The sequence below is a fragment of the Giraffa tippelskirchi genome, chromosome 13 (genome assembly GCF_054371585.1).
Source record: "Giraffa tippelskirchi isolate mGirTip1 chromosome 13, T2T-mGirTip1v1.2.pri, whole genome shotgun sequence".
NCBI lineage: Eukaryota > Metazoa > Chordata > Mammalia > Artiodactyla > Giraffidae > Giraffa > Giraffa tippelskirchi.
This window is the reverse complement of record NC_137287.1, coordinates 104,165,331-104,181,782: the sequence shown is the minus strand read 5'-3', so window position 1 is coordinate 104,181,782 and position 16,452 is coordinate 104,165,331. Positions and strand designations below refer to the sequence as shown.

The window sequence follows — 16,452 nt, the reverse complement described above, 5'->3', positions numbered from 1 at the left end:
CACTGTTGGCGCTCAGGACACACAGTGGTTCTCTGCACCCAGCCTGATCCACAGGCCTCTGTACTGCCCCCAGGAGAGATGCCACTGTCCTGGAGGCAGGCCACCTCTCAGCAGGGAAGGACACGTGTGGCTGAAGTGAAGCCGGCATCCCAGAGTCAGTGTCACCACCCACCCCCTCCCAGACCCACCACCTCTGCCTGGAAATGGGTGCCCCTTACTTTAGGCTCTCTGGGACTTTAGATGGCAACACTGTCAGCACCAGAGAGGACTTGTCAATGGCTGAACAGGAAGCCACCAGGTTCAGCTGGGGAATGAACTTGACCTGTTGACACCAATTGAGGTGGAGAGCCTGGAAAGAGAGCGGTGGTGGTGGGAGACCCAACCCAAGCACAGTCGTCCAGGCCCCCCCCTTCCTTGTCCAGGCCCAGTTCCCAGAAAGTGGCAGGTATCAGAGGCTGGAGGGGCCAGGAGATCCCGAGTCTAGTGCCTTCAACAAAGTGCTCCGGCCTCGCAGTTCTAGCACAGGTCATGTGACCAGGACAGTATGGCCACAAGTTGTCAATGGAACAGGTGAGAAGCACTGAAATCTGCTGTCACATGAACTTTTGTTTATAAATTAGAGGACAGGCTAGGTCAAGTGCATACTAATACCATTCTCTGTGGCCCCACCCCAAGGTGGGAGGAAAGATGGATCCAAGTCTGCCTGGTCCACAGTCCCTGTCATCCACCCTCATTCCTAGTCCACAGGGAGCCAGTGCTTCCCGGCTTCCCCCCACACACCCCCCTCGTGTTTGTCGGGATGAGGTATGCAGAACACGAGGATGTTATCTGGTGCATCTTGGGAGGAAAAAAGGCTGGAACCCACAGGACAAGGGCATGGCCTGGCTGGACGGGCTCTGAGGTCTGGCCCCATGCTTGGCCTTCCAGTGGGGAGATTTTCCTCTCCAGGACAAGAATGGACAAGGTGAGCTGGAGTGGTCGTCAGGCACTGAGCTGGGTGTCATGTGTGCTGTTTCACCAAGCGCCTGTCATGGTGAAGGCTGGAGGATCATTTGATCACCAACGGCTGATGAAGCAATCGATCAGGATATGATGAAACCGCCATAGAAACCCAAAAGGATGGGGTCCAGAAAGCTTCTGGGCTAGAGAACGCGTGGAGGTACAGGGAGAGTGGGGACCCAGACAGGGATGGGAGCTCCACGCCCCTTCCACATGCCATGCCTTCTGCATCTCTTCCACCTTGCTGTTCCTAAGTTACATCTTTTAAAAATAAAAAAAAAAGGTGATATACTGAAGTAAAACATTTCTCCGAGTTCTATAAGCTGCTCTGGCAAATTAATCGAACCCAAGGAGGGGGGTCATGAAAACCTCATTTATGCCAGTGGGTCGGAAGCACAGGTGACCACCTGAACTTGCACTTGGCATTGGAAGTGGAGGGCAGTCTCATGAGACCCTTAACCAGCAGGGTCTGATGCTGTCTTGAGGTAGACAGTGTTAGGGCTGAGTTGAATTGTAGGAAACCCAGCTCATGTCAGAGAACATCTCGGAGTTATGGGAAAAAAAACAATCGTTGTAACAGGTGCCACAATCCTATATGCCAGGGATGTCCAACCTCCACGATCTAATGCCTGAGGATCTGAGGTGGAGCTGATGTAACAATAATAGAGATAAAGTGCACAATAAATGTAATGCGCTTGAATCACCCTGAAACCATCCCCCACCCCAGTCCATGGAAAAACTGTCTTCCATGAAACCATTCCCTTATGCCAGGTTGGGGACCAATGCTATAAGCACTGCAGTGAGGGGATGAAGGCAGAGGCGGATGGCGAGCAGGGACCTGAAGGAAGTAGAGGGGTGCATACAGTAAGTTGGGGGAGAACATGGTAGCCTGAAGGAATGGCACATGTCAAGTCCCTGCAGTGTGAAGGGCTTTGTACTCAGAGAACAGCAAAGTTTGCTGGCATTTCTGTGGCAGAGTGAGGAGAAGCAAAGTAGAAAGCAAGACCAGAAACAAGCCAGGGACCAGAGCCCTTCCTGTCCTGATGGTCGTGGGGTGCACTTGAGACTTTGTTCAAACAGGACAGCTACTGGGATTTTGAGCAAAGGAGTGACCTGACTGTATTTTTAGCTCATGATTCTTGAAGTTGCTGAATGCAGAAAGCACCATGTGGAGAAAGGAATTGGGCAATGGTGAGGAGCCACCCGGGAGGGGGCGTGTCTGAGCAAGGAAGGTGGTGAGAGAGACCAGCCTCGCCTGGGGATTCTGCAGAAAGAGCCGGCGGGATCCAGCAGGTGCCTCCACCCCTTGGATCCAGCAGGTGCCTCCACCCCTTCCCCGGGGACCAGTCCCCAAGACCAGAGACCCAAGGGCAGATCCACCTGCTGTATTTATTTCCGAGTGGTACATGTGTACAGCTAGTTACCATGGAAACAGCCGGGGAAAGAGCCCCCTTACCTTCAGCCGGAAACTTCTATACATAGGGGACTTCTCACTTAGAAGCCTCTGGGTAGAAACATTGATCCAGTTATCTGACAGGGGAGAAAATCAAGGCCCAGGTCACCAGGTCTTCCCATTTGCAGGACAAACAAGACCTCAGAAGCAAGACCCCTTGAGCTGGTTTGCAACCCCCATGCATCTCAAAAGGCTTTCCCATACAAATGCTTGCTCAAGCCTCCCTGTGTCCTGGCAAGTTCAGTGCAGGCATTGAATGTAGCACCCAGAAAACAGACCCAAGCCGATAAACACTGCTGCCCAGAGTTCCCCTGTCAGCCCCTGGCAGAGCTGGAGCCAGATTTTAGAGACTCAATTCTCCCCTGTTGAGTCTCCATTAGAGAGCTTGGACTCTGCAGGAGCAGAGAATGAACTGAGATCCTGGGCTCTTATTCATTCTGAAAACAGTCATTTGGGAGTTTGTCATTCTGCTTCAAACTACATGCCCCATCTTGTCTGGCAAATACAAGTTCCAAGAAGAAGTTGCATGCATGCGTTGTAAAGCAAGCATGTCTGGAGCATGCGTGGTGCGCACAGCCCTGCCCCTCCACTTTCTCTCCTTCCACCTTCTAGCAAATCCATGAACTGAATGTGCTCATCCCCATTCGAATAAGGGAACCGAGGCACAGAGGTTAAGCAACAGGGTCCAGGTCACACAGAGCTGGTCTGTCCAGCCCCTCCCAAGTCAACACACTGCTGGATGCCCCTTCTTGTTTCTCCCCAGCCTTCAGTCAGCATGTGGCATGGAAGGACTCCCGTCTAACACTCCAGCCTCATCTGCCTCCCTTCCAATTTCCTGTCCACCACTCAGCTCAAAGACCACCACAACTTCCTGTGCCAATCTGCAGGGTGGCATAGGGTGACCAGGGTGGGCTGTCTCAGGGCAGGGTGGGCACCAGGGGTAGAGACTGATGACGAAGGCACATGGGGTGCCAGACCCCTTCTGTGTCCAGGGCAGGACCCGTCTTCTGCCTGGCCGGTGGTGGATACTGCCCAACAAGCTAGGCAGGAGGTGTCACCAAGGCCTGGGAGCCCCTGGAGAGAGTCCTGCTCAGAAACTCTGACTGGAAGCCCAAGCGGCCGCTCTGGAGTCCTGGATGGAGGGGAGTCAGTGTTCCTGGGCGCTGGGGCCCCTAGTGGCCTCCGCCTCCTCTAGATGGATGTGGAGTGGCCTGGAGGACCGACACTGTGGGTTGAAGGCTTGATCCTGGGCAGGGTCCAGTTCAGACAAGCCCCGGACAGCCCCAGGCTCCGAGGCCGTGAGATCCCGGGCCGCTTGGCAGAGCATCCCCAATCAGCACCCTTCAGCATTTAGTCAGCTTGAGATACAGCCCAGCAAGAGGTTCAAGGGCCAGCTCCGGGGCAGACTGCCTGCCTAGGATCTCAGGCGTCACTGTGGGGCCTGTGCAAGCCTTCACCCCCTTTACCCTCCCCTGCTCCTCCCTTAACAGACTGTGACAACATCAGCCCCCCCTGGTGCAGGTGAACTCCAGGAGGTGACGTGCTCAGCCCCCGAGGGCTCGGTGAAGGTCACATGCTGATTCATGCTGTGAAGCAGGGCTTTCCTCCAGGCCCCACAGAGCCCACCTTCAGGGCAGCCTCTCAGCTCCACCACTGCCCACCCACAGGCAGCTCCCAGACACGGGGAGCAGAACTCTGCTCACATGATGGAGGAAGCATGCCCTTGTCCCAAGGCCCAGAGGGGTCACACAGCTGCCACAGGTTTTTTCTCCCTGGGATGAAGAGGGTTCTGAAGACCCCCCGCTTCAGCCCCTGAACCAGCCCTCACAGGCACAATTTCCCACCTTCAGAGAGACTGCCCATTTCCTCAGCTCTGTCCCTGGCCCGCTGTCACCTATCCCCTACCCCCTATAGGTGGTTCTGAGCTGAGCACATGGGTGTACCACCTCCCCAGGGATGGGAGGGGAAGGAGTTCACAGGACAGGACCATCTCCTCTGACTCCCCATGTCTCCCTACCCCATTTGGAGGTCCTGGGGAGGACTCGGGGGTTGAAGAGCCCGGTGGTCACATCATCAGAGGTGAAGATGATGACATTGCCTTTGGTGTCCCCATAGCAGAACACAGCCCTGTGATAGTCCGACCTGGAAACAGAGAGACAGAGGAGACTACAGAACAGCTGGGCACGTCTGGCACCACCGCCCACCCCTCCCTGGCTTCCGAGGCCCTCCTCCACCTCAGGAGTGAGGGCAGAGCCCACACAGCTTTCCGGTCTGGACCCCAACAGCCGACAAACATGTGCCCAGCCAACCGGATCCAGACCATCAGAGAACCAGGTCCAAGAGAAATCAGCACATGTTTTAAAAAGCAAAATAAATGGATCCCTGGTCCTTCGGCTGCTCTTTGTCAGGTCACCCTACCAATGGACCATGACTTGCTCAGAGCCCTCAGGCCACAGCAGGACAGGCCAGCTTTGACAGCCGACCCGGTGCAGAAGGGAAAGGAAGAGGAGCCGACAACGACTCTGCGGTCTGAGTGACCCTGAAGAGGGGCCTGAAAGAGGAGCGGCTTGGGGGAAAGAGGACACAGGCACAGAGGGTGGGGTCACTCCAGAGCCGCTTCCGGAGAGGCTTTCTGGAGACCCCAGCCCCACTGGGTGATGCGGCTGCTGCCAAGACCCTGCAGCGCTCTCCCAGGAGACTCACCAGTAGTTCATGGTCAGGACGCAGCTGTCCAGATCGGTGAAGGTGAAGACCCGGGCACATTTGTGGCTACTGATATCAAAGAACTCTGGGGAAGAGACAGAGAAGGAGGCCCACATGGGAACCCAAATCCATGTCCTAGGCCGGAGGTGGGGGGCGGTCATCTCTGGTGATGGTGAGTACCCTCACTAGTCACCACCCAGAAGTCCTCCCAGGAGACTCCAGTCCATGCTCACCGTTGGCTGAGTGACAGATCTGTCCAAGTGCAAATGCATGGCTCCCAGTGGCCGGGCGCAGGCCTGGGGAGCGGCGGGGACTCACCGATCTTCTGGTCTGTGGACGCAATGGCCACCAGGTTCATGTTGTGCAGACACACCATGTCGATGACCCACATCTGCTGGCTGTGGAACGGATGGATCTGGTAAAGCTGCAGAGGGGGACAGAGGAGACCTGGTCTGTGGCAGCTCACCCGGGAGAGCACAGGAGCACAGGGTCCCCACAAACCCCCTCCTGTCCCCCGAGGCCCCAGAGCTGGTCACAGACCTGGTGAGGCGCCCAGCCTTACCACCAACGACAATGGTGGGGCCTTGGATAAGCTTCCAATTTAAAAACCAATTTCCATGTCTGTAAAATGCTTGCTTCTTGGAAGAAAAGCTATGACAAACCTAGGCAGTTTATTAAAAAGCAGAGACATCACTGTGCCAACAGAGGTCCGTCTAGTTAAAGCTATGGTTTTTCTAGGAGTCATGTACGGATGTAAGAGTTGGATCATAAAGAAGGCTGAGTGCCGAAGAATTGATGCTTTTGAACTGTGATGTTGGATAAGACTCTTGAGAGTCCCTTGGACAGCAAGGAGATCAAACCAGTCAATCCTAAAAGAAATTAACCCTGAATATTCTTTGGAAGGACTGATGCTAAAGCTCTAATACTTTGGCCATCTGATGTGAAGAGCCAACTTGCTGGAAAAGACCCCGATGCTGGGAAAGACTGAAGGCAGGAGGAGAAGGGGATGACAGAGGACAAGATGGTTGGATGGCATCACCAACTCAGTGAACATGAATCTGAGCAAACTCAGGGAGATAGTGAAGGACAGAGAAGCCTGGCGTGCTGCAGTCCATAGGGTCACAAAGAGTCAGACACGACTGAGCAACTGAACAACAACAACAGCAAAAAATTGGGCTTACAGAACACTTAGCCTCACAACTCCTTTTTAGAGCAGTTTGACAAGCTCATTCAAGTTTTAAATGTGCAGTTTGTGATCCTGGGATCCATTTCCAAGAGGCATCTACTGATGTGTTTGCAGGTATTCACAGAGAAGCATAAGCAGGAATGGGCACTGCTGCCCAGCTATGGCAGCAACAGGCCAAACATTGCCTGGAAAGGATGCCCTACATAAACCCACATACCAACCGCTGCCCAGACATTAGGAACGAGGAAGCTGTGTGCATATGAGGCAGAATAGTTACCAAGATCTATTACTAAGTGAAAAAGCGAGGTGAAAAGCAGCATTCTAATGTGCTACCATTTGTGTATTTAAAAAGAAAGGTGGGATTCCAGGTTCGATGCATGAGACCAATGCTCAGGACTGGGGCAATGGGATGACCCAGAGGGATGGGATGGGGAGGGAAGTGGGAGGGGGGTTCAGGATGGGGAACACATGTAAACCCATGGCTGATTCATGTCAATGTATGGCAAAAACCACTACAATATTGTAAAGTAATTAGCCCCCAACTAAAATAAATAAATTTATTTAAAAAATAAATAAATAAAAAGAAAGGTGAGGTGTGTGTACAGGCTGTCCATGGAGGAGCACCCCCAAACTGATCACAGCAGTTGCCTCCAATGAAGAGAATTAGGGTTGGCAAGAGACAGAGAAACTGACTTTTCCGCACCTGCCCTTCTATGCCTGAATCTTCTTTCTCCAATTTTTACTGAGATATAATTGATACCTAACATTGGTATTCATTCTGTTTGTTTTGCCTGAATCTTGTTTACCATCTGCCAGTGTCACCTGGCTTATTAACGAGAAATTGTCCTGCCAGGATGTGAGGAATGAATGGAACCATGACAGATAAAGCATCTGAGTGCTGCCTGGCATCGGGGGGAGCTGGGCCAGGCAGGGGTGCCTCCCGCCCTGGTGCCAGCCTCGCACAACTCTTACACAGACAGAACCTGAGCTGGCATTCCCGGCAGGGGACACCCCGTGCAAAGACAGGTCAGCAGAAATGAGCTGCGTTGTCCAGGGAAGAGGAGGAACTTGCATTTTACACCCTGAAAAATGCCACGCAGGCTGTGAACTATCCCATCAGAACCCAGAGCACCAAGAGCAGGGGCCTGCACTGACAGCGGGAGCGGTGAGGACAATGGACCAGGGCCCCAGAAGCCCCTCTCTGGCCCCAGGCTAGGGTCTCACCCACACACAATGGAGGTGATGGTAATGCCCATTACCCCACCTCCCCCCCTCACGCGCACGCACGCACACACACACACACACGCTGGTGTTCAGACTAGAAACGAACCCCTGGGAAGTCTTAGAGACTTGCCCAAGCTTGCACAGCTGGTAAGTGAAACCCAGACTCTGGGGCTTTCAGTCTGCACGACCGTGGACATACAGTGAGTGTGCAAGGCTGGTGCTTGGTGGCTCACTCTTGCCAACATCCATGTGCCGAAGTAGCCCCTCAGGGAAGGAGGCCACATCTGTGGTCGTCTAGGGGAGCCTCCTTCTGTCCTCTTTGGCCCTCCCAGGCTGTGGCCCTCGGGAGCGCCGAGGTGACCATGTAGGAGCCACAAGCAGAATCTCAGACTATAATGTGTTCCCCCAATAAGCACACAAGAGAAAAAGAGGGTGGAATGTGCCAGAAACCTCAGCCTCAGGAACACAGGGACGAATTTCCAGGAGCACCTGGGAGAGTTCCTGGAACTCCACAGACCTCGGTTCCCTCCTTTGGCCACCAGGGATGGGGGGATGACCCAGAATCCTCCCGCCCCAAAGGATGACATGACCCCTGATGCAACTAGGAAACGCTCTGCAGGCACACAGCATGCTCACTCAGCCTCCTCTGAAGAGCAGGCCTTCCTCATCTGCTGGAGGAGGCTGGACTGGCCTGGCAACACCAAGGCTGCAGAGGGTGTTCCTGAGTGTTTTATCATCCACCGCACTGGGCCGGGAGCTCAGGCCACACGACTCAGACGACCACGATGATGACAATGTCAGCTTATGTTGGTCGGGCCCTTACTGTGTGCCTTGCCCTGCTCCAGGCACCAGGCATGGATTATGTCGTGAAAGTCTCCCAGCAGCCCTGTGTGTAGGAGGTACTATTACTAAGCCCACTTAACAGATGAGGAAACTGATACACGGACAGCGCTATAGTCACTTCCATGGTCACACAGCTGAGAGATGCTGCAGTCAGGCAGCATCTATGCCTGGCAGTTGGGCTCCAAGGCCCATGTTCATAGTCACTGTGACTTCCTCCCTGGTCCAAGCAGAAGATCTGAACCATCAGGACTTGGTGGTGGAGTGGGTGGGACAGGGACAGGAGGTTGATCACAAGAACCTTGGTGGATGGTGATGCCATTCATTGCCCTGGTGGGGCACAGGACAAGGAAGTCTGGTGGATAAGGTGGGCCACAGTGACAGTCCGTTTGGACCAAGTGGGTTTAGGGTGTCTTTTGGGCATACAACTGCAGTGGACATCCAAGTGGAATCCTAGTCTTAGAAGGGAAGTGTGAGGCTCATGGCCCCACAGGGAAGCCAGACCTGCCCCTAAGAGCAAGCACGGATGCCTAGCCTACAAGCCCAGAGGAGGAACCCATTGGGTGTGAAGGCAGAGGCTCTTTGACCACCTGTGTGGGCCCTGCTCACCTTGAAGGAGCTGGTCAGCATGAAGGACTCTGACCAGAACTGCAGGATGCCGTCCTTGGTGACTGTCAGGAAATGCCCAATCTTCTTGAGCCGCTGGACTAAGAACTCCACTTTCACGATCTCACACCCGTGATTGCTGTGGAAGGTGATGAGAGGGGACCCCAGGCCAAAGTAGAACAACGCCCAGAGGACAGACAAACTTCCCATACTCACACCCCGAGAAACTCGCTCCTTGAGATGCAGGCTCTGCCTCTCCCCCAGGGAACTGTCACCACTAACAACGGTAGCCAGAAAGAGAGGAGACCCATGAATGATACTGGGGTGACACGGGGACCCCAGAGTCATAAGTTTAACCCATGAAATAGCCAGTCAGCTTCCTCACGATGGGAGGGGCCAGACGAGACCAGGAATAGAAGTTCTTTTAAGGGAAAAACGGCCCACGGAAGGCAAATAGGGCAGGCTTGTGATGAAAACTGTGAAATAACAGTGTATCCAGCCACAACTCTAGTGCTTAGAGATGGAGAGGGGACTCAGGAAGGGGCGCAGGTGCAGGCCGGCCCCAGCCTTGTCCAGACACACCCTTCAGCCCAGGGAGAGGCTCCTTACAGGTGGATGATCCTCATGGGAAGGTGGAAGCGTAGGCGGTACTGGCCCCTCATCATTTTCTCCTTCCCCTGGAACTCGCGCATCACGTAGTCCACATACTCCTGCTGCCTCAGGAAGAAGCGCCAGCAGGGTGGGTGTCAGCCAAACCAAGCACTGGCTTCCAGTGCCTTCCCCTTCTCCCCCGGCCCCTCCCAAGGGTCTCTGGGAGCCCCCGGAGGCTCTGGTGGAGGGAGGCCGCCAAGCACCGGCGCTGTTCTGGGATCTACTTTGTGCAGAGGGCCTATTTGCATATGTAAGTGAAGATGGCACAACAGTACCTCCCTCTTTACCTCATGCCTGTAATTCTACATGATCCTCACCTCGCTCCACAGCTGGCATCTCTTCGGAGTCCCTTTATTCCTCCCACTATACAGATAATAAGACTGAGGCCCACGTAAGTATAGATGAGTTGCCCCAGCTCATATATCAAGTCAGTAGCAGGGAAGCTCCCATAAGCCACAAGGGCAACTCTAGGCTCTATTGACCAGCCTCACAAAAATACGGCCAAGGCCAGAGCGGACCACAAGGTGAAGCCATAACAAGAGACAGGGAGCTATGAAGAAAGATCATGGTGTAGATGACAGAGTGCTAGAAACATATGTATTATAGAATATTAAGAGAAATGGGCAGTGGAGGTTCAAGAAGGAAGGGACATATGTATACTTATGACTGATTCACATTGTTGTACGGCAGAAACCAACACAACGTTGTAAAGCAATTATCTTCCAAATAAAAGTAAATTTAAAAAAAGAAATGAAAACAAAAACCACAAAAAAACCCAGAATGTACATCTATGCTTGGGGGGAGGTATGACAGAGCTGACTACACATGGACTCTTGAAGGAAAATCCCTAGGTCTGAAGACTGACTCAGCTAAAGTTATTCTGTAAGCTCGGGCCAGTTTATTTTTCTCTTGCCTCAGTTTCCTAGTCTGTCAAATAGAGGTACATTACCAGCACCTACCCCACAGGATTCCTGTGAGGTTTGAGTATAATAATATTTAGACTGCTTAGATCAATATCTGCTGTAAATGCTAGCTGTCATTGTCAGCATTGCTACATCAATACATCAGACTGATTTCTTTTGTACTTTACTGTGTTCTGCATTCTTAAATGTTGTATATGCTCAATGCAGAACATTTAAAATTGGGGCAGGGGGTAGCGTTATCATTAATATGCTCTAAAACTCTGACATTTTGTGATTTAACAGACACTTAGTGAACATCAAGGGCCACGAGATGGTTGTGGCATTGGCTGGAACCCCCTTAGCCAAATGGGAGGCCGGTGTGCAGGAGTGTTACATGGCAGCTGGAGGCCTCTGCTGCTCACCGCTGGGGGCACAGCCAGCCTCATGCAGGGGTCACCAGCCTTTGTCACACACTCTCCTGTCCCCCAGAAGGGAACACGCTGCAACGAGTCCAGCTCTCAGGAGTCTCAAGAGGTCCCCCTTGAAGACACCAAGTGTTCCCTCTACCCAGAAAGTCCCCCAGAATCTGTCCCCCGAATCCTCCGCCCTCCTTGTGCCCCTCCAACGCCTCCCAGACTCCCCCCAGCTCTCTGAGGCAGTAGGGGTGCCCTCCTCACCCAGGTGATGAAGCCGTTACAGTTCAAGTCCACCTTCAAAAACAGCGCTTCCAGCATCTCTTCTGACATATTGCTAAGAATCTTCTTCACAGCCTTAATGAAAGTCTTCATGTCCAGGGCTTCAAGAGAGAGAAGGGAGAACACCATCCACTTCATCACAAGTCCCCTGGTCCCATCACCAGCCACAGTGTTCCTGGATGTCTGGGTGTTGGGGGCAGGGGGGGACACACAGAGGGTCATGCTGCTGGGTCATCTTTTCCATCTTATCTGTTCAACATTCGATCACCCACAAATCCTGGCTCCACACCTGCTGCACGAGAGCATTGTGGTGGCCCCAGAGCAGTGAGGGGGGATGGGTACTAAAAAAGATCAGATCCGAGATCAGATCCCATTTCTCAGCAAATAAACAGACCAGGCATTGAGACAAAGAAAACTGATGAAAACTCATAAATAAATAAATAGGAAAGGAGAAAAACTTCAGCAATGGCAACAAAGAGACATGAATAAATCCAAAGCTATAGAGGGAGAAGAGATGTGCATCTTTTAGAGGCAATTAAAATACAACCTTGGGCTGGAGAGAAAGATGAAAAGGGGAGAGGAACAAGGAACAGAAGGACAAGAACCAAATTTTTTCCCCTGCTGGGTTTTGTGGCTACAAGGGAATCTGTCTGCAGAGGGGTCGATTACTCCTGCCTAGGTTTTTAAAAAATAATCACAGTCTTTAAAAAGCACTCCTATGGGGACTTCCCTGGTGGTCCATGCTCCCAGTACAGGGGGCCTTGGTTTGATCCCTGGTCAGGTCCCACATGCAGCAAGTAAAGATAACCGAGTGCCAAACTAAGACCCACTGCAACCAAAAAAATAAATAGAAACATTTTTTTAAGTGCATCTAAAACCTGCTCCAAATACGTGGAACTCTCACCTCAGCCTGAAGGCTCTTCTCTAGGACCTCACCTCCCACCACTGTCCCCTTCATTCTCTGCAGCAGCCACCATGTCCCCACATCTGTCACCTCAAGGCCTTTGTGCTGCCTGGTTTCTCCACAGGGAAGCCTTTTCCCAGAGACTCTCTAAGGAGGCGGCATACCACCCTGCCTGGTTCCACTGCCCCCTGACCTTCCTCATTACCACCCTGGCCGTGAGCTCAGGGAGTACAGGGCTCAGCCTGTCCTCTCCATGACCGAGTTCTTGCGTGAAGCAGATGTTTGTTTGCTGAGTGTTTCCTTCAGCACTGGGGGATGTGATGATAATGACTAAGTACCAGTATCATCTGAGTTTTTTCACACTGACCGCCTGATGGTGGCAGGGGGTGGGGAGGGGGAGGCATGAGGAAATTGTGACACAAAGAGGTGGGTTGTGAGCCCAAGGTCACATAGCTGGTGAGTGGTGGCACCGAGCCATTCCCAGCAATCTGGGGTCACGCTCTCACCCTGCTCCGTGCTCCTCATAAAACAACCAGCTCTGTGCTGAAGTGACAACTGTCATCGCTTAAGGCTAGACTGAGGAACAAATGAAAGGCTGAACAAAAGGTGCCCTGCTTAAAGAAAGACCCAGCCTGCTCATCCGAAGTGATAGCCAAGAGCGTTACACATTTGAGTGACACGTAACGGTCCCTCTGTGTATCAGATGGACATCAACCCACGAGCTCGGAGCCATCCCCTCGGGGAAGAGCTGGCAGTCAAAGCGCCTTTGTGCAGAATTAATGAACAAACTCCTCTTGACAGCACTACAGGGAGAGTCCTTTCATTGCTGTTTAAAAACCTATATATATTGTTCACTGCCATATTATTTTCATATCCTTCTTCTTAAAAACAGTTTACTGAAAAAAACTGTTGCGTATAAGAAGAGACTAGGCACAAAGGTGTCCTGGAGAGGATGGGTACATATGGGAGCCGGTCAGGTTCCCTGCACATTGCCACTAAAAGGAAACACTCACCCAGTCTCACGTGTATAATGAACAAATGGTGCATTAATAGCTCTTGTGGTTCAGTGATCAAGAATCTGCCTTGCAACTCAGGGGACATGGATTCAATCCTTGGTTGGGGAACTAAGATTCCACTGGCCAAGGAGCAACAAGGCCCACATGCTGCAACTACTAAAGGCCGCATGCTCTGGAGCCCATGTGACACAACTAGAGAGTCTGTGTGCCGCCAGGAAAGATCCCGCATGACGCAACTAAGACCCGACACAGCCAAATAAATAAATAATTTTTTAAAATAGCTCTTGAAGCACAAAAGCACAAAATATCATGTCCCTGGGGAGGGAGTGAGTGAGAGTCACTTAGTCGTGTCCAACTCTTTGCGACCCTATGGACTGTATGTAGCCTGCCAGGCTCTTCTGTCCAGACAAGAATACTGGAGTGGGTTGCCATTTCCTTCTCCAGGGGATCTTCCTGACCCAGGGATCAAACACAGGTCTCCTGCATTGCAGGCAGATTCTTTACCATCTGAGCCACCAGGGAAGCCTAGATACCCTTAATACATCCCCTAGGATAAGCATTGTAAAAATACTGTTATTTTTACTGTTATTGTTAAAAAAAAAAAATAGTGGTCTACTTCAAAAAGAGGGAGAGGTGATGGCACTTTTTAAATTTTGACCTGTGTGAATATATTACCTGTTCAAAACAAAATACAATAAAAATTGTGGCCAAAACTGGGACTGTCAGGTCCTCCAAGACAGTGGTGGCACCCCCTGGCCGCCAAACACCAACACCCAAAGAGCTCAGATGACGAAGCATCTCAGCTTCAGGTCAGACACAAACCGCCCCCCCCGCCACCAGCCTCACTCTGCTCTTTATAAATAGGCCATTTGTTACCCTTCCTGCCCACATCACAGTGTGGCTGTCAAACTCAAATTGACGGGGCAAGTAGCCATGGCCCCAGAGTGCTCAGAGTCTACTGGATAGAAATAAAGATGCCTTTAAAAACTCCAGTAGGAATAATAAGTAAACTTTATGTGTATTTTCCCAAGGGGAAAATTCAAGCTCTGAAAAGAAAAAAAAACTTATGTACAAAGATGTTCTTCACAATGTTATTTAAACTTGGTAAAAATCTGAAAGTTGGGGACTTCCCTGGTGGTCCAGTAGTTAAGAGTCCTTCTTGCAATGAAGGGGACATGGGTTCAGTCCCTGGTCAGGGAACTAATATCCCGCATGTCGTAAGCCCATGCACTGCAACTACTGAGACTGTGTGCTCCAGGATCTGCACACCACCACTAGAGAGTCCGTGCACCACCAGGAAAAATCCCGTATGATGCAACAAAGATGCCAAGAGCCACAACAAATAAATAAATGTTTAAAAAAAAACTAAATGTTTCATTTAGGGAAATGGCTTAGTCAACCAGTGGAGCCCTTGCATTCACTGCTAATGATGGTTCAGCAGATCACATAACATATGAAAAAAAAACCCTTAAGGAATTAACATTAAGAGAAAAAGGAGGGTGTGAAATTAAAAGTATGGTTTACAGACATGTGAAAACACAGGTAGTCCTCTGGGGCAAAGAGACTGAAGGTGGCCCCGTGATGGCAGACCTCCTAGCATCCATGCCCCCTTGCGTGTGGTGGAATCTGTGACCTGCTTCTGACCAACAGAAGATGGCAGTGGTGACAGGATGTATGGGACTGTGTGTGCAGGACTATGCGATGGTAGCACACCTCATACTGGAGTTTCTAGCTCCCTGCCTGGCTTGAGTGTCAAAGTCAGCCTTGCTGGTGAGTCCCAGAGGGCCAGGAACCAGGCAGCTCTAAGAGCTGAAGACAGTCGCCCTCCAATAGCCAGGACAAAATGAGAGCCCTTAGTCCTATAGCTTCAAGGAACTGAATTCTGCCAACAACCTGCATAAACTTAGAAGTGGATCTTTCACAAGGACTTCCCTGGTGGTTCAGTGGCTAAGACTCCGCACCTCCCAAGGCAGGGGGCCTGGGTTTGATCTCTCGTCAGAGAACTAGATCCCACATGTCCCAACTAAAGATCTCACGTGCTGCAACTGAGAGTTCACATACCACAGCTAAAGATCCCAAATGCCGTAACTAAGACCCAGTACAGCCAAATAAATAAATATTTTTTTAAAAAAGAAGTGAATCCTTCCCAGTCAAGCCTAGTTGATACTGCAGCCCCAGCTGACTCCTTGATCACAGCCTAGTGAGACCCTGAGCAGAGGAGCCAGCTAAACTGTGCCCAGACTCCTGACCCACTGAAATGGTGAGATAGTAAATGTGTGTTGATTTAAGCCATGAATTTTGTAGAAATACCGTTACACAGCAATAGATAGCAAACCATGCATATGAAATTGTTCAGTTGCAAACATGCTGAAATGCTGACAGTGGTTACCCAAGTGTCTGGATTAGGGGTATTTTTTTCCTCGGTCCCAAATAGCCTCTAGTGGGCTTACAATACTTACAGAGCATAATGATGAAAAGTTTTAAAGGACATACGGGATGCAAAAATGCTTGTGCAGCCTGTACCCTCCACCCAGGCTGGGTCCTGAGTCCCATCCTGTGCAGAGGCCAGAGGCTGGGCCCATGACACAGCCTCACCTCCAGTCGAGTTGACGTTGCTCTGAAATGTCTTCTCCATCTCAACCAGGTGTGCCTCAGTGAACAGCTGAGGCTCATATTGGAAGTCAGACGTCTGGCTAACGGAGACGGATGGTGTAGGGGAGCTGAGAACCTCCTTGCTCTTCCCGGGTCCACCTGCAAAGGACACCTGGAACACAGATGATGACAAGAACCAGGCCCTGAGAGGGGTGACTTCCAGAGCTGAACAGTTTTAAGCACATCTATTGAAAGAGAACATCTGTGGGGTACGTAGTGTTATGGTGTGTTACTTAGTGATGCAAACAAGTAGATCTGAACCACTTTTAGCCCTAAGAAGTCCAGGGAAGATCTAACTGTGTCCCCTGACTCTGGGGAGTTAACTGTTGCTTCTCTTTTACACATGTGCTGTGATTGAGGCTTAGAGGTTAGTGGCCACAGCCAAGATCCCACCTCACACATCACAGGACACTAATTTATAAGGTGCTTCAGTTTGGTAACTATATAGTTCCACATCATCAGTGGTCAGAATTCAAGACCGCAAGGGGTCTGACTGGATCTTCTCCAGCCATCACGATCTTGTCCTGACCAGACCAGACACCCCAGGTCAGATCAGATCCTCTGTGCACACAGCCAAGTTCACGCAGTTCCCGCCATCAGGGGCTCTCAGCTTCTTCCTCC

At 51.4% G+C, this 16,452-nt stretch overlaps 1 protein-coding gene across 4 annotated transcripts in view; it reads right to left on the bottom strand.

The window, feature by feature from the left end:
- Positions 1–16,452, bottom strand: part of EFCAB8 (EF-hand calcium binding domain 8) — a 51,236-nt gene that overhangs the window by 27,452 nt on the left and 7,332 nt on the right. For all 4 annotated transcript variants that reach the window (XM_081559692.1, XM_081559690.1, XM_081559689.1 and 1 more), the window contains exons 3-11: positions 15,775–15,943; positions 11,242–11,360; positions 9,621–9,724; positions 9,015–9,150; positions 5,474–5,579; positions 5,156–5,240; positions 4,470–4,594; positions 2,456–2,529; positions 219–349 (exon numbers count right to left, since the gene is read on the bottom strand). In XM_081559692.1, coding sequence (XP_081415818.1) covers positions 219–349; positions 2,456–2,529; positions 4,470–4,594; positions 5,156–5,240; positions 5,474–5,579; positions 9,015–9,150; positions 9,621–9,724; positions 11,242–11,360; positions 15,775–15,943 — 1,049 coding nt within the window. The remainder of the gene's footprint in view (positions 1–218; positions 350–2,455; positions 2,530–4,469; positions 4,595–5,155; positions 5,241–5,473; positions 5,580–9,014; positions 9,151–9,620; positions 9,725–11,241; positions 11,361–15,774; positions 15,944–16,452) is intronic.